Genomic DNA, 25,812 nt, shown 5'->3' with positions numbered 1-25,812 from the left:
GCAAAGGCGTGCAAAGGTACAAAACGCAGAGAAGTTTGCACACCGCGTGCTCGTTTTTGCCGGTCTGCGCGGGTGGTCGTTTCACCGCTGTGTGTGTGTTGACCGGTGCTCGTGCGTGGGACATCGTGATGTGCTTTATGGTGCCTCCTATGTGAAACTTGTTGCGCAGAGGAGCGTAAGAGCGACAGAACAATGTTTCGCACGAAAAAGGACGTTGACAGGCACATCGCCGGCATTCTTGCGAGAATTAAAGATGAGAACGAGGTAAGGTCGTGCCTCCGTCACAATCACATCGGTCACACGTTATCACGAACTTGAGATTTGTGCTCGTATTATTTCAGCGGCGTATTGTAGTAGTCTATAAAATACTTCGTTCTTCGGTGGTGACTCGTCGTTCGCACTGTACTCACATTCAGCGTTTTGGCGGTTCGCCGACGTTAGGCTTAGTAAGGCTTTTTTCTAAACTCCTTGGCAGCTATTTTACGTACCTCTGCTTTAAAATTAAATGGTTCGTCAGCGGCGCAGTGGCGCTTTGCTGTTCCGAATGTAGCATCTTGCGCGAGCTTGCATCATCAGGGCAAGTTTTCGTTCATAGCTTCAGTTTGGGATGGCAACCGGCGTTCATGCATTCCGTGTCGGCATATCGGTGTATCGGCTGTGAACACCGGCGAATAAAATGTATCAGTTGCCTACAGAGTATCAGTTGTATCAGTTGCCTATATACTTATATTGAGTGCAACCTTGACATTGCAGCTTCGTTCTGCGCCTGCGCATGGTTTAACGACTTGTTCATGCAATTTGCCCATTCATTCTAGACGTCAGATTTGGCCTGTGCGAGAAAATTAGCCAGTGTAGCGGTAATTGCAAAAATTCTTAACTCAGCGTTTGTGATTATAGTTCCTCAATGTATGACATTTCAGTTTGCCAGTACGCGCTTTGTTTAGTCTCCTGAAAGCGTGTGTGCTACTTGAAGCTGTCAGAGCAGAACTGCTTGGCGCTGAAATGTTTAACAAGAAAAATCACTCGGGAGCGTTGTTGAGCATCATCCTTAAACAGTTATTAGTACAGGGCTGCTCTGGCACCCTGTCCACTGTATCCATTCTGCAAAAATAGTCGATAGTTTCTTATTCTGTCGCCTGTTCGCATATGCGAAAAAAAAAACATTTTAGAAGTAGCGTTTATACTAATCAAGAGTGGTATGTCGAATAGTTGAAATTCTCTCTGAGGGAGAACAAATTCCCCATAATGGATATGAGCTATCAAGAGGGCAATACAGTGGTGAAGCGACAAGTCTTATGGGGGCGTGGCGGGTATCGTAGAAAGTATAATTTTATGTTGGGTATCGAGACACAACGTTGGGGGAAGGGGGGTCGCGTGAATCTCATCCGCCGCGGTGGTCTAGTGGTTCGGGACTGCTGACCCGAAAGTCGCAAGATCGAATCGCGGCCGCATTTCGGCGGAGGCAAAATGCCAGAGGCCCGCGTACTTAGATTTAGGTGCAGGTGAACGAACCTCAGGTGGTCGAAATTTTCGGAGGCCTCCACTACGCGTCTCTGGTAATCACGTCGTAGATTTGGTCCTTAAAACCGTTTCCCTTCTATGTTCTTCGCATACAAGTGTTTGCAGAGGTTATAAGCAGCAAGTAAGCAGCCACTAGGCAGACGTTTGGCAGCGTAGTCCGATGAAGGGAAAATCTTGCAATACTAGCGAAGCTTTGCCAATTTTTCGTGTCATGGGAGATTCTGGAGGTTTTCATGAAGTACACAGTTATACAACTGTTCTGCAAACTGTCGATGCCAGAAAGTTGTGGAGAAAGTGAACCATTGCCTATTGGGTGGGTCGTTCGTTGGGTTTCTGAGTCACTGGGTAATGCTGTTCAATGTTCAACAACTTTCACAGCCTTGTTTCCGTAAAAACTCCACCTGCATGTCGTGAACTGGCTGGTGTGCTTAGATGCATATTTGCCTCCATTATTGGCAAGACAAGAGACCGTACAGATGTTTGAGAGAGGATACACGGCTCTGCATTATGTTTGTGTTGGCCTGCTGCATTGAATTGCTGTGACACACTATTGCTAAGTATGGGGTCATGAATTTGATAGTTGACCACAGTGGCTACGTTCAGATAAAGGCAGGAGATAAAACTTGTTTTATTTAGGAGCACCTCGGTATCCTTGGTGCCCGAAATAATTCATCCACTCCAGCATCCTTCGTAACACAGGCATCGCTTAGCGATGGTACATGACATCACTCGTTCACACTGTGTGTGTAGTTTGTTTCTTTTAAGGGTTCCTGCAGCATTTTTAAACAGTCTGTAAAAGCTGCTGATCAGTAGCCCAGGCTCTCATAGCCAAATATTATAGCACTGCATGCCGGAGGGAATTCACAATTTTGTTTCTAAGACAGGGAAGAATATCTCACTCTCCTCTTGCCGAGCTACATAGTTGAAGGTACTGACTATGTTGTAGAAGGTGTGGACACATTCGTTGGCAAATTTCGTTATCACGAAAACATCGTCAGTATTACTCCTATTGTTTATTGAGTTAATAAACCAAAAAAAAGGCCTCTATCTTCAAAAACATAGGGATAATATCATATCTTTGTACTTCCTGCTTCAATAGACTTAATGTCTGCTTAATGTTTTCTCTCCTACGTTCATGTGAAGCAGCACCAGGCACTCTGTACCCATTCTGTTTTGAGTACTATACATTCTATCAAGAGGGCAATACAGTGGTGAAGCGACAAGTTTTATGGGGGCGTGGCGGGTATCGTAGAAAGTAGAACTTTATGTTGGGTATCATGACACTTGTCCTGTACAGATGGAATTGCACTTCTCAAGAGCAGTCGAGCAGCCAGCTGCGGACCACGCTAGCGTCGCCTAGCAGTAGCCGCTGGGTTTGAGATCAGTTGGATACGAGCGCTATGAGTGTGTATGTGGTGTGGCCACTGGATGTATTATTGCTCTGTCGGCATGTAGGTTTCATCACGGGCAGTGGTGACCGTACGTAGGGCTTTTCACCTGAGTTTCTGCGCATGTCAGTGGTTCATCTGTAGAGGTTTGCGACAAGCATTTAAGGTTGCGTGCAGCAAATGCCTTTGCTGGAAAGCGCGCTTGCTGTTTTTTAGTCGACGAGAGCTGCAAAGCAAAATCAGCTTGGCAGGTGGCCACTATACTTAATTGAATTCAAGACAGTGCAAGGTAGTATTTGAATTAAATGCTTGTGCTAAACAGCATGCTTACATAAGTGTATAGCTGCTTGTTGAGGCATCTGACTGCTGACATTAAAAATAATTTATAGGAAACACTATCAGAAGTGATTTTATTTATGAATACTTAAAAACTAAATCATTCTTTGCTTTTCTACAAAATAATTTGTTTGTTGATCGTAAATTAACAAGTATGAACTATAGGAGCACATGTTGAATTAAGTAAATAATTTTTGTTAATGAATATTGCACCTATCGAGATATATATAAATGGAGCTGCAGTGTATGCTGTTGGCATCGCAAGCTCACTAAAATTTTCATGTGGACTGTAAGCTGTATTAAAAACCATTGCCCCACTTCCAGTGCAGGGCCCCTTTAATGTGGTAACACAGTTTCATACACATGAGATAACTGCCTGATTTGTTGTTTGTTGTCTAGCTTCTCTGACACATAAGTATTATAGGGTAGCCAAGAGAGAAGACACTGCTATAGCACGTTTTTTTTTTTTTTACATCTCTACCGCATTTATCGCTCCTATGCTGCTTCGCGTAACTGCAAGTACAATGCAAGCCATCAACTACTCATTACCTGTTACAGTTGTAAACATTCAGCTTGTCTAAAGAAAATCCAATCTATGTAACTACCGCCCTATTTCTTTAACCTGTATACCTCAAGGCTCTGTGCTGGGGCCTCTTCTGTTTCTAATCTTTATAAATGACATCCCTAACAACATTTCTTTGTCAATCTGGTTATTCGCTGATGACTGCGTCCTGTATCGGCGCGTATCCTCCCATAATGACCAACTAATACTCTGTTAAGACTTACGCAAAATTATAAATTGGTGCTCTCTTTGGCTAATGCCCCTCAACATTTCTAAATTCAAGTACATGTGTGTTACTCGCAAGCGTGAAATTTTTAACTACCAGTACTCTCTTAATTATACAGCCCTCACACAAGTCGACTCTTACCGTTACCTCAGAATTACAAACACTAATCATCTCATCTAGTCTGCACACATAACAAATCTTCTAAAGGACTGCTCTGAATCACTTGGCCTCCTCAAACGATCGCTTTTTCTGTCTCCAATCCCTGTATGCAAGCTCGCGTACGAAATGTTCATTCAGACAAAACTTGAGTATGTCTCAGCAATTTGGAACCCTCACCAGACTTATTAACTCACTTGAATCAGTGCAGAATCGCAGAGCGCCCTTTTATCTCTTCAAACTATGACTGGTGCACAAGTATAACTTACATTAAAGGGACACTAAAGAGAAACAATGAATCAGTTTAGATTGATCAATTGTACTCTGAGAACTCTAATGTCGTTAATCTAGCCATCATAGGTTTATTAATATAGGAAAAAAATGAAGTTCAAATTTTCATTTTTAAATTTCATGTCAAAGTCTCCGTGTGTGACGTTACGAATTTCAGTGTACTTATATTTTCGCACCATTGGCCCAACGAAATTTCCTAAACTTGGTATGTTAAGTCTGCGTCCCCCTCAGATGACAATGTGCTTCATTTTTACCGATTAGGAACTACGTAGGCCCTAGTAGGCACTGTGAAAATATGTGACGTCATGGCGATTGGTGCGGAAACTTCATGATGGTGTCGCCACCCACATTTTCTTTTTGCACGTTTTCTCGCTTACTAAGCGTCTTCTTGCAGCAAGCGTGGTGTTTTTGCTATCGTGCGAGAGTAGTTTACTAATACAAGAAAAATCGTTTTGCTCTTTAGTATCCCTTTAATTCATCCCCAAGCATACCTAGTCTAACACTCCGCCGTAAGATTTCACAACTTTTTCTTTTCCACAAACTTCCCTCACCTCAGAAAGACTGTTTTACTTCCACCCAACCGCACTTCACACCACCTGCTTAGTAACCTCAGTGTACAAGCGCTTGCATGGCACCTCTAAAGCCTTGAACAAATCCTTCTTACCAACTGCTATTGAACTATGGAATGTGCTACTTGAGGATATAGTAAATGAACAGGATTCCAGTAAATTTAGGCACCTATTCTCATAGGTCGGCAAAAAATGTGAAGCTCACTCAAACTCACTCATGCAATATATTTTGCCCTTAGGGCTCACTCGGACTCAGACCCGCCAAAATTTTCCTGAACTGGACTCTCAGACTCACGGCTCGATCAGAGTCTGACTGAGTCCGTTAGCGTATAACTAGCTTTTTCGATAAGGGTGTCAACGCACTTAAACGCCAATATCTTACATAATCAGGGCTCTACGATACAGATTTTGATCCCGTATCTTCACACATGAGTTATCAGTGCTTGCGATCCAGTAAGGACATTTTTATTGAAGGATATGACTCACACGAGATATTTTTATCAAGAACTTTCCTTGAAAAGTTTTGCAGAGGAGGGCGAGGGGGTCAAGACACGCCTCTGATCAGTAAATATTGAGCTGGTGTATGAACGCTAGTGCATTGAAATATCTGTGAGTAGAAGTGAGTATCAACGTGAGCCATCATAAGGCTGATAGTAATGCTGCAGTTGAGTAGTTATCGCCGTAGGTCGCCAGAAATATTTGGGGCTCACTCAGACTCACTGAAGAAATATGTTTTGTGTTTAGGGCTCACTCGGACTCAGATTAACCAAAATATTTCTCACACGGACTCACTCAGACTCAGACTCACAGCTCGATCTGAGTCTGAGTCAGTCGGAGTGAGTAGACTCATGAGTTTGCAAACCTACGCCTACTCATGTTTTTTAAACCCTTAATCTGCCACCACTGCACTGTTGTTTCATGTCTACTTACTACTCTTTTGTAATAGCATTTGTACTACCAGTTGCACTGCCTTTGTGTTTTGCTTTTTGAAGACATGTATACTGTATTTTTAAACTTTATTTATACCATTGTAAAATAATGACCATGCTATTATTTATGCTCATGCCCCCCCCCCCCCTGATGTAATACCAAAAAAATGATTTTTAAGAGATAATAAATGATGATGATGAAGATAGTGAGGACAGTTTTTCTTGGTGTCCTTAATTCTTTTCTCACTTACGAATTGAAACTCTGTGAACTTTGTTATGCTTTGATCATGCATCCACATATTCCTGTCCACGTGCCCATATTTTGTACATTTGTATTATTGCACTCCTTACTGACATCTTTATAACTTGCACATTTACTTGTTTCAGAAAAAGATCAGAGGTTTCAACTTTGCCAAGCTTTACTTTTCAGTTAAAGACTATGAATCAGCCACAAGGTATGTTCTATATGTTGTTGCTAGGCTTTCTTGTGTGTTCTTGAGGCAAGATTGCACCTTCTCACCATAAAAGCTGCACTTCTAATGCTTTGCTAAGGCAGTGTTTGATTGTTAGGTGATTCTGTACATAGTAGTTTATGATAACCATTGCAGGTTATTTCTCTACAAAGTTCTGCTGGGTGAAGCTCTGTGAAAGAACTTATGGGAAACAATTTTTGCTTAGCATTTTGAACTTAAGTCTCAATCTCATATATTCCTTGTATATTCTTCAAAGCTTCTGACAAATACTACATAATTAAAGAGACAGTAATGACTGAATTCAGGTCACTGCAAGAGTTCAGAATATTTTTTCTTTGTCACAGTTGTAGGTGGAGGAGCCTGTTGATATTTATTGTCCTGCTCATGCAGTAACCTGTGGTATACATTCCTTATATTTGATACATCCTATATTGTAGGTACCTGGCTGAATACTTGGCTGTCAATGACAAACAGGCTTCTGCACACAAACTTATGGGAGAGATTCATGAAGCTGCAGGAAGGCTTAAGCAAGCTTTGCAGTCCTACAAGCAGTAAGATATTTTGTATATGTAATTCATTATTATAGAATTGCATATTTTGGAACATGCAATCACTTCCTTGATAATGACGTTTTGTAACAAGTGCAATCTTGATTGCTGTGTGCCCAGTGGCTCATATTTCTTTGGTTCACGAGTTTGTTGGTTGATTTATTGGCTATGACAGTTGCATTTCTGATTGAAGCAAAATGCACAAGCAGTTATTTTCACAGCATGTTAGTTGTTTTTGGACCTGATATTGAATAATTTTATTTTATTCTCTGTTGTTTTATGACTAAAGATGTTTTGGCACTTTATTGGCAGTGGAGAATTGATTTGAGGGTAAATGGGAAGTGTGGGGGGAGGGGGAGCATTTTATATAGCAGGCTTTACGAAATCGACGAGCTAACTGTTGTCTTCGATTCCACTTCGAGTTCACTGGCCAGCATACGTGAGTAGGTGGAGCTGATTGCAGAGTGAAAAAGAGATATTTTAATAAGACACAACCGTGAGACACGGTCAGCGTTGCCATGGTGTCAGTGTGGTGGTAGGATGGGTGTGGCATTTCTCGGGAAACCCGGACGCGAGTTATATGCATAGTGGTAGTGCTTGTAGTATTGTGTGGCCTCAGTGGTGCACAAATGTGGTAGATGAACAACAAAGTACTGACATACGCATCAGTCAAGAAGCGAATGGGACTTCAAGAAGTGCTGATTGATTGGACCTGTGTTAGGCAAGCACTTTTGTTGGCTGTGATGCAAGGTGCCACCCACAAATTAGTGCAACATAAGCAGTAAGCCATATTCGAATTGAGTATATTGTCACGTTATATTGCCATGCCCGCTTCTTGTTTTATTTTGATGTATTCGGGTTTGACCCGCAAGGACAGTGAGCAGCGCTCAACACTGACTGCACTGCAGTGTTCGAGAAGCTTCACGATTGTTAACATTGCGTGCAGGACGCAAACAGTCAAGATTATTCCAGAGCTTGCACGACCACCAGTGATAAGGCTGGGAAGTTCGATGCATGATGTATAAAAGCCGGCGCGTCCCAACCCTAAGAGATGATCAGTTCTTTCGATGGTCGACACTCTGTTCGCCGCTATCAGTGCACGTGTGTATTGCTGTAGTTTGACTTTCAGTTTCCCGGCCAGAAGTTCGGCCAAATAAAGAGTTTCATCTTGAACACGCAGGCTGCTGCCTTCGTCTACGTCACGACCTCGTGACAATATTGTACCAGAAACCTGTAACGAGTTGTACTCGTCAGGCTGGTCTGATCACTGGCAATACGGCCTCATTGTCTTTTTCGTGTGCTTGTCCTCATTCTCTTTCCTGCAGCGGCACGTACAAGCCTGCCAGTAACGATACTAGCTAATCTTATGCTCATGGCAATATACATCAATGCTTGCTGCACCGATTAGGCCAACTTGTGTCTTGATTGCCACTTTAATAATAAAATGAAGGAAACGCCATTTTCTTGAACTTGATCACTGAGAATTTCTTATAACTAGCTTATTGTGTGCATGTAAAATTTGCACTGATTGGATTCTTTAAGTTTCTGTAAAAGACCTAAGAAAATTTTATGCGCTCTGCATATCTGAAGCAGAACTTTCAGCAGTTAGAATACACTGAAGTAAATGGTCTTGTATTTCTGAATTTAGATCTGTAGGTATTTCTTGTTAACCATTTTGAAGTATGTGTTTTATGCTTAGTGTTAGGTGAGCTGGTTTATAGTATGCATCATTTAGTCGTCTTGTATAGAACGTGTAAGAAACTAGTATTTTTGAATTGTTTTACAGCTCCCTGGCTCTTGAGGAAAACCAGAAAGATGTCGTCCTGAAAAGTGAGGAATCATTTCCTTTGTGTTGTCTTCTCTAGTTGAAGCTTGATGCATTTTCAGAAGCGGTAAAACTATATTATTTGTTGCAGTTTGTGAAATCCACTGTGAATTGCCTGCTGACCAAGAGACAACTAAGGTATGTAAAAAATAATCGTATTTATGCTGCTTGTCGGTATGAAGCGAATGGCCTGCTTATCTCGTATAGATATCTCCTGTTGTCTTCCCACAGTTTTTTCTTGATGTGCCAGCCAGCCCAAGGAAACTTGTTCTTGAAATACACTGTGTATTTAGGGATATTTTGCCAAATAAGCACTTGCAAAACCAATAAAAAATTATCCTGATGCTTCGTTAGGATATTCCCAGCACCTTCACAAGCAATGTGTTCTGAAAGAGTGTCCAGTTGTTCACCCTGAATTAGCTTCCCCTGTCATATCCCCTCCTATGAAGGAAGACTTTTTTTTTCTTTTCTATTTTATCCATCTTACAATTAAAATATGCAGTGAAGGTTGTACTATTCATTAGAGGCCACTGTTCATTTAAATGCTTGAATGCTTCGGTATTTTAATTGTGGTATGCTCCTGGGAGAAACCCTTTTGCACTGTCACTAAATTGCAACTAATTTTGTAAGACATGCTGTTGCGCCCTGAATAGGCTCTTGTTCATGAGGTGTACTGTTTACATATAGCTACTGATAAGCTCACCTCTGCTGATAAGCATCACTTGATGTGTCGACTTGAACGCATTGCTTTCGAATATAGAGGTTGGCAATCGATAGCTACCCCTAAACTTCTCTGCAGTTATCCTACTTCTACATCATATTATGTGTGCTTTCCTGTCCTTTCAGTATTGGCTGGAGCGAGCCGAGAGCCTTTTTCCTGGCCACAGGATTATTTTTAAGCTCAAGGTTGGTGTTTTTCCTTTAAACCCTATGTTAACTATATTTTTAGGCAGAATAGTCACTGCATCTTGTACTGACCTTATGGCAACGTATGCATGTTTATTTGTTATGTGTAAGGTCATTGTGTTTTCATTTCCAGAATTTTGTGGAATGTAAAAACTCCTGTGTGCCCCAGCCATTTCCAGTGGTTATATTTAACGTGCAGCCATTGAAAACACTCCTTATGTGATTAGTATTTCATGATAGCTGAGGTTTTAGTTTTCAGTGCCTTGATCAGAACTTTTCATTCCATATGACAGTGTTTTCGGTCTCGTGTATGTTTGTATGTTTCTGTATGTAAAGAAATCGTATGGACGAAAATGATCATAGCCATCACCTGCGCCATCCCATATATCACACATGTAGGTTTGTGGAGCACAGCCTTCCACAATGCAATTCTATTACAGTTGCACCTTTGTAATCTTCCTTTTCTCTTTGCCATTTGAATGTTTTTCCCTACGCTGTCTTGCATGGCTGTTCTCTGTGGCACACATTCATTTTCTTGTGCTGCAATAAAAAAAAGGAGTTTATTCCTGTTTTACACGTATATTTATATTTCCTTGACAGGAAAGTCTGACGAGAGCTAGAGGAGAACCAGATGTGAAGGACATGGAAAACCTCATCACGTCAGAACTGGTGACCGCTGTTTGTTGTTTTGTCTTTGTTTATGTTTGAAAAATTGTAAGCACCCTTGCTGTGTTCCTTTTTTTGAATTTCTTTATGAACAAACAGGTATCTCCAATTTTTGTGTGGGACTGCTTGTGAACTTGTGCAGGAACTCCCTGGCAAAATGTTTCTTGATGGTCACTGATACAGAATTTTTGCACACTGTGAGGCTAGCTTTCTGTTTGTTTTCATTCAAGCTTTTGCATGAAATGTGTTTATGCTCTACTGGTTACATCTGCCGTGATAACCTAGCGCCTAAGATGCTGCGCCTCAAAACTTGTGTCTTGGCCACGGAAGCTGCATGTCAATGGGGACATAATGAAAAAACACTTGTGTACATAAATTTAGCGGCACATTAAAGAACCCCAGGCAGTCAAAAGTGATCTAGAGTCCCCCAACACGGTGTGCCTCATAACCATATCTTGGTTTTGCATGTAAAGCCGCGAAATTAGATTTTTTTAACTCTACTGGTTCAATTATTACAGCAGAGATCCTAGAACACAGTTTGCTGGCTTAGTCTGTGTAGTTCTGAATGTAGGTGCGCTTTATCAATGGGAGTTCACACTTTCTTTCTCGATTTGTAGGTGACCCGTCCGCTGGATGTGGCGCTGCGCGTGAAGCTGTTGAGGTTGCTGCTGAACTCGGGTCGTGTTCTGGATGCCTACAAGCATGCACTGCAGGCAGAGGAGGAGCCCCAGTTTGGTGCCGAAGCCTTCTACTCACTTCCATGGCAGCGCTGCCTGGCTGACGTATTTGAGGCACGTGCACATTTTGGAACAATAAAAAGGGCTTGCAAATCTCTATGGTCGGCTACCACCAAGTCTTTTTCTTAGGCTGGGTGTACAAATGCTTTAAATGATGGCATAGCGCCGGAAAGAAAGGACATTCGTGCATGTCCCGTTTTTCCAGCGATATGGCGTCGTTTACAACAAAGAACCAACCAGCACAAAAATCTGTACTTGTCTCCTGCATAAAAAACAAGAGCGTTTTCTTGTTGATTAAATTGTTTCAAGCCCATGCCTGATTAGCTTGGATAACCAATTCAATGCATATGTCATTTGCAGTTGGGCTGCTTTTTAATGAATACGGAGCCAGCATGCACAGCGGCTCTTTGAGCGAAGAAGTGTGCAGGAAGTGCATAATTCTGGAAAGTTGGGAGCGGGTTTCGTTTGTTATTTCTGCGCTAATGTCAGTCAAATTTCCTTGAAATAGAGGTCGCATCCGAATTAGGCCAACATAGTATAATAGATTTAGTGCCACAGGAGAGGCAGTGTTACCTTCTGTCTGCAAGGTTGTGTGAGCGTAGTTTGTTTTCTGGCCTGCCCAGGCGTACCAAGAGAACCAGGCTGGCCCAGTGGATGAATCCTTTCTTGCCAAGTACCTCCTGACGCTAGACCAGCTAGCCTCTTTGGCACTGACCAACCCAAGCAGCTCTGCACTCGCTGCCATACCTGGTCCCCTCAATGGAGAGTCGGCCAAGCAGGGGGAGCGGGCTGCTGTGGAGGATGCCATCAGTGCCATTGAGTCGTGAGTGGCCTCACTCAGAATCAAGTGAATGTTGTTGCTTAGGAGTGCCATAGCTAGGGTTGGTGAAGAGTTCAGTCAAAATGGAACTTTTTTGTTTTTCAGCATTAGATGTAGGGAAATGGGACATATGGTAGAAATTAATGGACAATGTGCTTTCCTGGCAATTAACACAATACCTCAGCACATGCGCCATGGTCTAGCCAGTGTCCTAGGCAGATCCATGTGTCGGGAATTTTCATGACTCACACCTATATTGCTTTCAAAGTTGTCCATTGTCTAATCACTATACGCTCAAACCTCACTATAACGAAGGCACATCTGACATGAAAATAACTTCATTATATCAGAAAATTCGTTATAAGCATATATTCGTAACATAGTATCTATGAGAAGACTATTCTTCATTTGCTTCATTATAATCAATAATTCGCTATATCCATGTTCATTATGTCGAGGTTTCAGTGACATGCCAAGGGTTGCAGTCGGAATGCTCCCATCATCTCCTGCAAGCTGGCTTTCGCTACAGTGACACAAGCAGTTATGACCGATGGATACATAACACATTCCACAAGACACTTCTTCACTTCATACGCCGGCCTAACGGCGCACTTTAACATAAATATACAAACAAATATTATGCCTTAAGGGCAAGTCTATGTCGCAAAAAAAAAAGTGTAATCTCTGGGGCTGAATGCTTGTATGGTGACTGGCGGTAAGTTACAGTGCTGCTATGCTTATGTGTAACTGTGCCACAGTATCCATAATAGAATTATCCCTACCATCTTGACGTCCTTAAGGTTGTTGTTCAAAAACATGCCAAGACAAAGGGCTTGCATTTAAGCACCATGGGGGTCTCTTTGGTTATACCTGCCTGCATTTTTGCTCCTTCAGGGGAGTGTGCATAGTCACTTTGTCTGTTTATTGCACAGCTATTGGACATCGATAGTCTAGAAAAGCCTTGTTGGGGAAACAATATTATTGCACGTTGTCATGATATTCGAGCATAACTTTTGGGTCCACAATTCTTGAAGAGCCTTCACTATTTTTATACTTGGGCTGGTGATAGCTTTTCTAGTGTACAGGGTAATTAGAAAAATCTGGAGCTTTTGTCAGGGCTGTGGTCTTTAGACTGTTCACGGTGGCAGCACATGACACACAGTCGTGCAGTTCTTTAGTACATACCAGTTAGGCTAATGCTTGAAACATTCGATGACAAAGTATGGCAAACATTAAAGCACAATTTTTATTTTAAGCAAATTCTTTAGTGTGTACACAGCGCAGTCGATTTTTGTTAATTCGACCCTGAAGGGAGTGAAAAAATAGATCTAATCATTCAGTGGATGGAATTATGCAAAAGGCACAAAAATCTCTTTGCTGACTCATTTGGCAGTGTTTTACGTGATTTAAGGCATCTTGAACACATAGTTATGTTTTCTGGGTTCAAAGTAGACTATTAACGTGACATTGACTCTGGAGGTTGTGGGGATCGAGAGCGTCCTCCTACCTGGCGCCTCGTTCCCCAGCTGCCGCGCGCGTGCCGGCCGCGTAGCCCGGGCGCACTTAGGCACCGGCAATCGGCAAGATGGCGGCCAGGGCGCCTCTTTGTCTGGGCAAGCGTCGGCTCCGTCCCGCGCTGGCATGTCCGGGCACGCTACGCTGGCGTGCTGCGCGGGCCTACGTCACAACGCAGCGCCATTCCCCATTGGGCCGCTGGTGACATCCTCCTCTCCTACGAGCTAAGATGCGCCCGACGATTCGCTCGCGGCGGCAGATGCTCTCAGGCTAGCACGAGAGGTTGACGCGCTGCTCTAGCAGGCGGCTTCTCGTTCGTGTGCTCGACCGCTGCCCTTTGTGTGGTAGTCTTAGCGCCGCTGGCAAGCGTACTCGATCGGTCTTGCGGAGTTCCCCTTACGGCCTGCAAGCCTGTGAGTGTCGTACTGTGCTGCATCTTGGGTTAATAAACCCGTTGTTGTTGTTACCCTGCCTCGTGCGTGGTTTCTGCGCTGTGTCGGAGAAAACGACGAACCCGGCTGCAGCGTCGTCGCACGCAGCGGCAGTGGAGAACGTCGCGTCCCTACACGGTCGCGCTCGTAGGTAAGCCTAGTGCAAACCAATCTCCACAAGGTCCTAAACAATGTAGAAATTTAATGCACACCCAATTTCTTAGCAAGGAAGACAAGCGTATCTCCAGTTGTGGCAGTAAGAAGCTAAAACCAGCAGATGTCCGTCATCATCACTCTTAGGCAGCACTCTACTTCTATGAAGAAAAATGTGTTGTCGTCCCTATGGCCCGTGTTGGACTAACCACATCACCAGTTTGTCCTGTGGTGCTTGCAACTCTACGTACGCCGGGAACACACGACATGTTTCATTACCTCCTGCTGAACTGCTTAAATAACTTGTTGTTTGAAAGTGCTTTCGTAATCCAACTGAAAGCGGTGCTTCATCATGAAATCTCCATTCGTGGTTGCCATCTTGTGATGGCAGTGACTGTGCCGTTAGCTTGTTGTAAACACAGCTTTGGTTTTGCTTTTGTGTCGCCAGAGAAATTTTCTGACAAACCTTCTAAGAAAAAGTAATAAAAAAGCGGGCATTAGAACTAGGCAAACACTTTACTAATTCATTTTGAGCTACCACTTTCTCATTAAAATCTTCCTGGGAAAGGTTGAAAATAGGCAGTTTCAATGGGATATGACCTGTGTTTGATGGGTTCACTGCTTTCTAAGTGCCGTGAAGTCGGACGCTGTTGCTATTGGAGCAATTACTGCAGTCACCATTGTGAACGGGTATGTGCTTGATGATCGGCGATCTTTATTCTGCACAGGCTAATTTTAGGATGGAAGTGACCTAAGTGTGGTCCGACAAAACATATCGGACGTCGGCTGGGACCTTGAATAGAGTTTGAATTAACCGTAGTTAAGGGGTGATTTGGCAATGAAAACTATTTTTGCTATTTGTGGGGATAAAGCAATGAAATTTGGCATGCAGATGTGATTTGTTATGCCATCATAACTGAAATTGATTTTGAGCTATTTGTTTTAGTTGAGTTTACAACACTTGATGGACTTTTATTTTCATCCCAAAATTAATTAATGAATTAGGCATTAGTTCATGAAAATTTTTGCATAAGGGTATTCACAAGGGCCCATTCTGTACAGTAAAACTATTGGTTTATTTTTTTTTAATATTCAGTCTACATATTGTTTTACAACTTTTACAAAAAGCCAATTTTAAAAATATGTATATGATGTACAGACAAATATGGACAGCTTTATGGCACTCACCAATGTTTCGGGATCTAAGTTAAAAAGACGGAATGGTTATATCTTTATTTGCTGTGAAATGGCACAGGGATGACTGACAGAAACTGCACAAAAAATTAAAGCTGAGAAAATGGAGCTCAAAGAAAAATCGAGCTCAAACTAAGAAAACTGAACTCGGAAGGGAGCTGGTTGTATTTTTATTGGAGAAATGCAGCATTGCGGCTGGCTTGAGCTCTGATTTGTCCTCTTTATGATGATGTCAAAACAGTGGCACTGTGCCAAGAAAAAGCTGCAAGATTTGTATTTTGTAAAACCCAATTTTCTCGTCTTTGATCACAACAGTAGTAAAATGCTTTTTTCTCAACTTCTACTGCTTAATAGATTCAGTGCAAACGGTTCGGACACAAGAAGACAAGACGACTACCGTCCGTTTGCGCTCAATCTATTACAGAATGAACCAACGCGCCCAACAAAGCATTCTACTGCTTAGTTTGATCTAATATTTCACAATGACATAAAAGGTGGTGTCTGGATTGCACAAAAAAATAATAAATTGAAAAATTGAACATGTTGACCAAATTTAATATTCCCATTGCCGCGTCACCCCTTAAAATAACACAACTCTACTGTACTTGTTTGCTCTCATCATCATTTGAGTGTGTGTTTCAGTGGGCACATGATACTAAAAGGTGTTAATTTGTCTTGTGCCCAGGCTGGATGGTTTGCTGGATAAGGCCCATAAGAAGAAGTGGACGCGTGGTGGGGCCTGGGACTTCGTGCTACATCATGTCACAGGCCAGCTGTACTTGCACATGGCCACATTGCTGCTCAAGAGGGCCTGGAAGGTGTGTGGCATCTGGTTGTGAAATTGGTATATGCTGTACACTAAAAAGGCCTTTGCCTCCGCTAAATGGGATCAGCACTTCCACACACTTCTTGCATCAACTACCACGGACTAGCTGAGGTCATGGGCAAAATGCACCTGTTTTAAATGCGGAGCATTTCTTAGTCGCACCTGCGGCGTCGGCGGTGCCGTCCACACCCCCACTGCGCATGTTCGGCTCGTCTCGTGCCGGCAGCAATCCTCTCCTCTCCCTCCCTTCCTCCCTCTCCTTCTCCCTCCCTCCTCTCTGTCCCTCCCTCCTCTCCCTCGAACGTGGGCGGTGTGTAAATAAGCGGCAGAGCGCGCGTTTGGAATTCAGTCAAGGGCGTCTTTACTTGGCTTTCGCTTGACTTGATGCTTTGCTTGACTCGAGTAGGCAACAGTACCTTCAATCAGTGTCCCACCACTCGTTGAAGGTAACGTTACCCCACCCTCACCGTCGTCGGCCTCAACAACAGCAAGCAACGCAGAAGACAAAGCTGCGAAGAGACGAGCATACGACGCTGAACGCAAGCGTTTGAAGCGAGCTGTGGACCCAGAACTTCGTGCACGCTGGAGCCGTTCAAGTTGTACTTGGTGTGCGCATCGTGTAACAATTAAGCATTCCCAAACCATACCCAATTACGCAACATTCACACGATACCCCCACCACTCTGCGACGCATTTACTCGAGTTCCCCCCATGGGAAGATGCGGGCGACTTTTTCTTATAAAGGACAATGTGAGCCAGCCCATGCATACAGCTCTCTTTCATGGACAGAGGGTGCTACTACACCATAACTGATATGTTCCACTACCGTACTGCAAACTGACAGCAAGCTATGTGCTGAAACCAACTTTTTTCCTATACCAAACTACTAAATTGTTCTTCTTGTTCACCTAGAAAGAATACTGTTTCGAATGCATCCCTTTTGTTTATTTAGTGTGGTGACTTCAAAGAGCATATTTCGGATATTGGTAATTTGGGAATGTTTGTTTCAAAATTAATTTGGGGGGGGGTGTTAAGAATGTTTGGAAGTACAACTGCTCCGACTAAAGGCAGAACCAGAAGGGCCCTCTCCCCTCCCTTTATGTTTGTGGGGAGATGGAAGGGTCCCTATGCTCCTCTGGAAAGCTGTTGGGGTTCCTCAAGGCCAGAAAGCTTTAGAACTGCTGTCCTTTGTTATTATCATACTCTTTGTCACCGTGGAGTTAATGGTGTTTTTTGGGAGATTTATGGTGGTACCTGTACAGTCTGGAGGATTGGTCAGAACTCGGTCTTCCTGGAAAACCGGGTGAGATGGCAGGTATGCAAGTGTGCTAGAGAGAATCGGGTTGATTTGCTTCCTCATTCAGTGAAGAACAGAAGTTTCAATGGTGGCAAAAGTTGTTGTAGCGACTGCTCCAAAATTCGTTTTCTCTGCTACAAAACTACAAATTTGTTGCTTTGTTGCTGCTCCTAAATCGTTATTTTCTGCTCCAAAATACCATATTTGCTGCTTTGAAACATTCATTTTGCTGCTCCTAGTCCTGCTCCGCTGACATCCCTGACATGGTTTTATTAAAGGGTACTGACACAAAAATTTTGGCCTCGTGTTTTTTTGCTACAATGTGTTGCTGGGGGCCTGTTAGTCATAACACGACACATCGTTTGGTGCAGTGCGGGACAGATAATTAATTCCAGGCTCTTCATTACCGACGAGTGTAAGTTTCGGTTTGAGAGATCTCCAAAAACGACAAGCCGCCGTTTGCAACTATCACTACCTAACATGTGCAACGCTCAACCACATCAGCACACAGAACTGTGATGCACTTCCGCGCGGTCCGCAGCCAAGCCAGCACAGGGCAATCAAGAAGTCCTTTCGAACAGGAAACTGGAAAGCATTGTTGCCAAACACAAAACTTTCAACGCGTAAAAATAGTCTGCTGGCGCAAGCACGGCAAAGGAGAAATGGCCACTATGACGTCATCATAACTTGTTGTATCGCCTGCAGCATGGTGACGTGTGGGGGAAGTAGGGGGTCACTGTCAAGTCACTTTCAAGGGCGTCAATGTCGCAAGGTGCGGCGTATAGCGCTGGATTGTGTACACGAACTTCGAAATTCATATAAAATACCTTCCACGCTATATTCGCTGTTGATATTTTGCAGATGATACACGCATGTTCACGGGAATCGATCCCACAGGCTATCTTGGCCACGAAATTTTGTCAGTACCCTTTCAAACGGTTTCTTAGGTAGGTGCTACCTGCTGTAGTCGCTTATGGTGCATTTAGACGACGGACTGAATCCGGATTTGTCGTGGACGCGGGCGGCTAATCCGCGGATCATCCGCCAGCAGGCACATCCACACGACGGACGGTGTCCTAGCATTAGTGTGCCGGATTACCCTCGACTGCAGCCTCTGCGCTCAACTGCGCCCACTGCCAGCAGACCGGTTTGAAAGTCTTTAAAAATATGGAGGCCGACAGAACGCGTAGCTCGCCTAGCTTTGTCGAGTATTGTTGAGGACTGTAATTTGTTTCGGTGAGAACAGTGTTGTTGGCGGAATGGCTGGATGGGAAGAAAAATCTGCGTTACAGTGAGCTGCTGAAGATTGACCTCGCTGCTGTTGCGCGTGGGGCGTCTCGTACGAAGGGAAGATACAGTGATGCGCCGATATCGGCAGCTTTGTTTTTTTCTTCTGCAGATAACAGGTACCGACAGTGCACAATGCACTGCTGCACATTATGTTTCTTTCTCTTGGTTCGCATCTTGACCTTAAAATTGGTGTTCAAACACGGGCCGTGTTCTGAGACAACCGCGTTCGGCGACAACGCCACTTTGCCGGCCGCAGAATGCTGCGTGTGCAGTGATTAAAGCTACAACTTGCCCAATACTCTCCAACCTGCCAATCAGCACTCATTAAAAGTGATAGATATCTCAGAGGTGATTGTCATAGAATACGACCCCAGAAATAAACTGAACTAAGCGCCAGCAGAGCTGAAATCAACTGCGAGGACAGCCGTACGGCTCGAGCAGAAGAATAGCGTACTGGTTGCCAGCCTGTTTGTCCACCTAAGCTGTGGCATTCCGCCGCCAGAATCCCGATGTGAAAAATATGTTGGGGTCATCAGTGCGCGAGCCGTGCGGTCGAGAGGAATCACTGATGTGAGGTCACGTGACACGCCGTCCGCCTTCCAAATCTGGATTCGATCTGTCATCTGAATGCACCAGTGGCCAGGACAAGGGCACAAGTTCTATTCTCAGCCGCGGCGTCTGTGTGGCAATGTAGGGCGAAGTTAAAGAATGCTTGTGTTTATCTGGAGTCCCCCCTCATTATCGTATTCTGGTTTTGCCGTGTCGAGCTCCAGAATCAATTTTGTTTAGTTGATGTGTAGCTGGCTAAGCAAAGGTCACAGCTGCTACTGGCTTGCTTTGTCAGAATTTTGCCAAAGGGAGTCTGCTGTACCAAAATCCTCTTGTGGTATGCTACAGATGTCTGATAATTGACCTTCATGCATCTAGAATACCTGATCCCGTTGACTTGCAGGAGAACTACAACTGGCAAGAAGCTCGTAGTTGGGCTGCGGCTATGCTGCTGAGTGCGTACTCGTTACGTCCTCCAACTGGTTTGTCCCAGGAATCGTGGTTCTTGGCACTGGACTCTGCCAGGCAGAGGCTTTATCGTCACGTCTTTCTACGAGCTCACCACCGGCTCTCAGTTTCTGGTTGGTGCCTTTTTTTTTTATCGAGAAACCGTGGTTGGTTCACTGCCATTGGTGGGAAGCTGAAATGCTTACTTAGCAGAATCGCTTGTTCTTAGGCCAGTGGAGTTAGCTGCTGCTGGTATTTGTGTATCCACTCAATTCTGACTTGCAGATTCTAACTTTCAGCTTTTCTGAAAAATGTTAGGCCAATGTACTATATTTTGCATGATTGTAAGTTAATGCGAATGTAGTTAGACCCCACTATATAACACATAAACAACAAACAAACAAACCTGTGAGTGCATTCTGTAACGAAAACTTAAGCCTCTTGGCTGACGTCCTCACCCGTCACTGTTAAGCAAAACTCTCGTCATGAACTTCAATGCACAGGCCCTGCTGGCCTTTAAAGGGACACTAAAGGCAAATGTTATATCGTGTGTATTGTTGAAATACCGTTCCAGAAACCTCATAGTGCTTGTTTCGTGCCAAGGAAATGCTTATTTTGAATGAAAGTCACGTTTTAGTAGCACTTGACATTGAGCACATTCTTTTCTCTTCTTTTTGTCTTCAAGCACGCGGCTTACTTTCAGTGTGATCGTAAGCACGTGGCAGCATCCCACGGCTGCGGCGGAAACTATGTAGCTTGCAATTCTCAAATCAGCCAATGGCCATTGACTTTGGGTTTGTAGCATCATTTGTCGAGAGAAGAGGGAGCGATTTCTAGCTGACTGAGAATTAATTGTAAATTCCAGGCCGCATGCTGCGCTATAATATTTGGCTCACGTGTTCTCAGTAGCTTCGACTACCGATCGGCAGCATTTTCTGACCATGCTAAAAAAAAGTGTTGCGGGGCCCCTTTAACATTGCGGATTTGGAAACACTTTCATCTACTTTTTCTTTTATGCACAGGTCACATTGTGCATGTTCTCTGTGAAGTCGAAAGCAAGTCTCGTTGGCTGTCTGATCTCAAGCAGGAAGCATGCACACCTGAGGTTGGTCATCCTTTGTTGATTAATGCTTATCTGTGGGCCGTGTCTCTCATTACACTAATTGTGTGTTTTAATGCCTATGCACTTCATCATAACGAGTATGAAAAGCTGAAGCACAGCTGTGAGAGCTTGTGAATTCAAATTTTGGGGTACTGGAAATCTTGAATTTCCAGTTATCTGGAAATTCAAGATTTCCAGAACCAGTGCCCCAGAACTAAATTCCTGGTGCACTTTTCTACGAAAAGCGCTATTACAGTCACTTCGTTATTATGTTGTACCTCTGTGCCGAAACTAGCTTTGTTCAAATTACATTAGTGATGGGTTGCTTTCAAATTCTCCAGAAAAACCATAGAAAATTGCCAAAAGGTCTGTGGCATTGAAGCATGTGTCGTCATACAAAGGTTTCTACATTGAACTGAGTACTTGTGAACAGTTCGTTTCAGTGAATTCACAAGCACTTGTGGCTAATCAGATAAGAGTGATCACGTCAAGCACGAAGGGCAGAGTCAAGTGTATTCTACTGAGTTTTTCAGTTGTCGGTGGTCTCTTGCAAGTTGAACACATGGCACTGAACAAAAACGCTATTAATGTTTGCCACACTTGTCATCTTGCATGATTTCTATATGCATGCTCCTTAATATGTGGGAAAATACAGAGAAATCGCGTGACGGGTTTGCATGGTTTTTTCAAGATTGAAGGTTGTAGCAGGGTTATGTCATTTGGATTTTCAGCATTCACACTTTTGTCTAAGGCAACTGACGTATGGGAAAGTGTGTCGTTTAACACGTGCCCAATGCCGTTGTTTGTTCTGTTGTTAGGTGCGAAAGAAAATCTACAGGAGCCTTTTTGATGGAGAAGGCACCGCGTCGTGGTTTCTCCATGACCCAACCCTTGTCAAATGTGCCTTTGAGTTTCCGACCATTGCGGCTCTTCAGGAGCATGATCAAGGTGAGAATCAAATTTTGTAGATTCCATTGTGGTGGGTTGGCTGAGAGGACTTCGAAAATAAGCATTGTGTGTTGTACTTTCGAATGTTTGCACCAAAAGCCTTCAGGAAGTTGTGAGAGAGGCCAGCACCCTAAAGAAGGGAGTCATATACAGAATATCGTATGTGCATTTTAAATCTGTTCACCAAAAAAACTTAGAATGATAGAATTTTTGAGCTTATGGTTTATTTTAGAGCTGTACAAATAGCAAAATTCTGGGTGCGAAGCGAATTCGAATAATAAAGTTTGAGTGCAAATCAAATCTAATATTTTTTGAATACTTCGAAGGGAAATTACAGAAAAAAATTGCACAGGATCTCTAAGCTTATTCTTAAAATAGGAACATGAAAGCATTTCTTTTGGCTAGGTAGGCGAAGCGCTGAAGGGGTGGTGTTCCCTAGTTGTCTTATCAAGAATGAGGCAATGCAGAGGCCGAACTGTATTTATTTACATGATTTGGTGCAACCAATGTGGTGTCGACAACGTTTTACACATGAAAGGAAATGATGCTGTTTCCTCAGCTTTCTCCTCCTCCTTCAACTTCTGTGGAGGCCTAACTGATGTGGCGGACAAGGGTGTGCTCCCTTCGAGTCGGGAGTTCCTAATCTGCCTCCATAGACATCAATCTATAAGAACATCTGAAATTTCAGATGTTGAAGCTCTTCGGCGTCTGATATTTTTGGACTTCGTGCCCAAATTTCAGGCCCGAAACGGCAGCAGTTAAAGCCCCCAGCTCTGCCGCGTCTGTCATCTCGTAGGTTCGAACCAGCGCTTTTGCGACTCAATCTGTTTGCGGCCATAGCAGGGTCCGAAAGGCAGCTTTGCGCAATGTTAAGTGTCATGGGGTGAAGCATATCGAAAATTTGAAGGGGCCACTGTCACGGCGCAGTGCAGCGATGTCTTTACGGATAAGCACTGGAGGCGTGATGGCGGCAGGCAGCAAATGCACCAGTATGGCTTAAGGGGGGACGCGGCTTTGGCATCGCGAAATTTGGCCAAAAAATCGATTTTTTGAAAATCTCATTTTCACATTCTGTGACCCCTTTTCTATCTAATTTCGAAGTTTCGTCCCTGAAAACGGCGTAGAAATGACGTAAAAAATGTTTATCGAAGCTAGGGTGGCGATGAATTTCACGGAAATTGCGAAAAAACGGCGTTTTCGAGCCGCGATATCTCCGCATCCACGTAACCTAGCGCCGCCATCTTTGTCTCTACGGATAGCGCGATTCTTCCGTTTCAAATTTGCCGCCTCGGCCGGCTGAACCAGACAAGAGCAAGCGCACAGCAAGCCAAAGTTTAAAGGTATCACGACAGTTTCCGATTGGCGACGCGCGTCACGTGACTGTACGGCGGCTCCGCATTGGTTGCCCGTGCGGTCGCTTGTAGCAATCGGCGCAAAGGTCGTCTGCTCTATGCGCCGACAGCGCTGACGGGCCGCTTACTGCGTGTGTTTTCAACTCGCCGCGGCGTGGTTTCGAGATCGCATCGCGCTGTGATAAGACCGGCGCTCGTGAAAGGAGAAAAAGTTGTCCAGTTTGGCGCAACGCGGTTCCTGCATGCGATCATGGACCGGCGATCGTTCAAGAAGAAACGCAAGACTGCGCAGCGATTTGGTGCGCGTAAGCCGAAGCCGCCGATCGTGAAAAAGAAATTCAGTCCGGCGACTTCTGCGAGCAGCGACGACGGCGTGCGGCACGACGAGGACTCGCAGCTGAGCACAAGCACGCACGGAGCATCGTCCGCGAGTATCGACGAAACAGTGCTTTGTGCCGTCGGAGGAAACATCCGTTCGTCGTTCCGCGCAGGCTGCAGACATCGCGGATGCTAAGCCTAGCACTTCGCGCGAGGATGTAGACATCGCGGATGCTCAGCCAAGCACTTCGCGCGAAGATGTAGACATCGCGGATGCTCAGCCAAGCATTTCGCGCGAGGATGTAGACATCGCGGATGCTCAGCCAAGCATTTCGCGCGAGGATGTAGACATCGCGGATGCTCAGCCAAGCACTTCGCCAAGGATGTAGACATCGCGGATGCTCAGCCAAGTACTTCGCGCGAGGTTGCGAGGCCGTCTACCAGCACCACCAGTAGCACGATTCGGGCCCGATTACAGCCTCGTTTCGTGTCAGCGGAGACATCTCGTGAACGCGCCGCGGCTGTTCAGGAGTCCCTAAGAGCAGTGTCTGCGACGGAGCGCGAGATGTCACTCGGAAGACGAAGATAAGTTTTTGCTCGTACAACGCGCGGACCTGAATGGTCAGTTTGGCAGTGCCCTGTGCCCGCAGTGCAAAGAGCCGGGACTAAGCACGGAACTAAGCACAGGTTAGCGGTAAAGATGATGCTCACCTGCACTACTTGCGGCGCGGACGCGAAAAATGCGTGGTCGTCGCCGCGAATGGAAAACAGCAAGTTATTTGAAGTCAATATTCGGGCCATGCAAGCTATAAAAACGATTGGAAAGGGATCAGCTGCGCTCAGCGATTTTTGGTCTGTGATGAATGTATCACATAGGGGAATTCACCACAAGACCTCCATGCCTACACCCAATTTGCATCTCTTGGTCTCCAACCTGGACGCCATGCACTTCGTAGAGCAGCCGAAAAAGATGCCATGCGGAAAAAAAAGGCTGCGAAAGCTCATCAGGCTAAAGGTCAGATGTCCAAGTGACACCGCACTGCAAAGGACACTAAGGACTACAACCCTGGTGCCTATTAGGCATGTAAACGTGACGCAAAACTTTGAACCTCGTTTCTCAATACTGTTTTTTTTGGCATGTTGCTCAGCCCGTGGAGCAGGTACCTTCGCAACTACTTGACAGATTTTGATTCTGTTTTTTTTGTAATGCTCCTTGGACTCTGCTTCAGGGGGCTGCGTTCTTATTTTTTTAATTTAGTCTTTTAAAAATTTTTGGTAGGGTTTCTTGTTTGTAGTGCAAATGTGCTCATTGAAGTATCAGTGGAGAAAACATGAACTACAATTTTTAGTGTTGCAAAAAAATTATTTTGAAAACGCAGCCCCCTTCAGCATACATTTGCCTCTGCACACAGTGTTTATCAACTTTTTATGTCATTTGTTAAACTCTCCAGCCGCTCCACGAGGTCCAGTAATGAAATTATTTGTTTCTCAGAAAGTTTTCGTGATATCATCTTGAAATTTTTATGTAAGCATTATGAGGTCATTTTTAGTCTTTGTGCCAATTTTCATCAAGATCTAACCAGAAACAAGAAAGTTCGTTCCGAAAGGCACGTCCCCCCTTAAGGGGAGATGCGGGTCGAAAAACGCCAGTTTTTTAAAAAATTATCGATTTTTTTGTTTTCACCTGTTTTGTTAAGATTAATGTCTCTACTGTTTCGAAAATAAAAATCAAAGTCGAAACTCAGCTGAAAATGCGTTAAATTTGCTTCTAAAGAGCACAAGGTGGCTGTTAATCTTGACCGAAAGTGTGACGTCTTCTAGCGCCTCATGGCCAATAACGCGCGGCCGCTCGCCATTGGGGATCGCATGAGGAGATCTTCAAGTAACCATGGTTTCCCGCGCTACAAAAGCGCAAGAAATCATGAAGAAACCATGCTTTTGCCGCGCTTTTCGAGCGCTGCGACTGGCTTTTGAATCACGTGGTACGGATCGGGGACCGCCATTGGCCGCTGCACGCCTTGCGTGTTGTGAAGCCTGCTTGCAGGGTCCGTGTTTCATCGAGCTGCGCAGCTGAACGTTTCTCTCACGTATTTATTTTCATCATGGACGAAGAGAACCGTAGCAAGCGCAGTCACCGGCCAGTGAAGTATCGCTCGGTGAACAAACTTTGAGGACGCCGGCGCAAATTGAAGCCGAACACTCGCCGAACGGCAAGTGCGTCTGCTGCTGCGAGGCCTAGCGACGGTGACGGAGATGCTTCCGACGAGTTTGCCGCGGCGTTCAAGTATGTCAGCGCCTCTCAAAGAGAAGATCGGACTCTTCGATGACGAAGAAAAATCACAGTAGAAAGAGTCTTCCTTGATCGCTAACATAACAGCATTGAACATCCCCGTGATCGGTGCAGTGTGTCCAACGTGTCACCGTTCAGGAATATGCG

The 25,812-nt window shown here is 44.4% G+C and overlaps 1 protein-coding gene across 1 annotated transcript in view; it reads left to right on the top strand.

The window, feature by feature from the left end:
* The first annotated feature begins 10 nt into the window (after positions 1-10).
* The window catches only part of LOC119385877 (E3 SUMO-protein ligase RanBP2-like), a 113,761-nt gene continuing 87,959 nt past the window's right edge, over positions 11-25,812 (top strand). The window contains 13 exon segments of the mRNA XM_049414142.1: positions 11-264; positions 6,366-6,433; positions 6,889-7,002; positions 8,786-8,829; positions 8,916-8,962; positions 9,671-9,730; positions 10,331-10,399; positions 11,014-11,187; positions 11,757-11,956; positions 15,932-16,064; positions 19,612-19,789; positions 20,678-20,760; positions 21,576-21,705. Coding sequence (XP_049270099.1) covers positions 193-264; positions 6,366-6,433; positions 6,889-7,002; positions 8,786-8,829; positions 8,916-8,962; positions 9,671-9,730; positions 10,331-10,399; positions 11,014-11,187; positions 11,757-11,956; positions 15,932-16,064; positions 19,612-19,789; positions 20,678-20,760; positions 21,576-21,705 — 1,372 coding nt within the window. The 5' untranslated portion in view covers positions 11-192.

This window comes from Rhipicephalus sanguineus, chromosome 3, assembly GCF_013339695.2.
Source record: "Rhipicephalus sanguineus isolate Rsan-2018 chromosome 3, BIME_Rsan_1.4, whole genome shotgun sequence".
Classification (NCBI taxonomy): Eukaryota; Metazoa; Arthropoda; class Arachnida; order Ixodida; family Ixodidae; genus Rhipicephalus; species Rhipicephalus sanguineus.
Note: the sequence above shows the minus strand (reverse complement) of the source record. Positions and strands in the feature narration are given on the sequence as shown.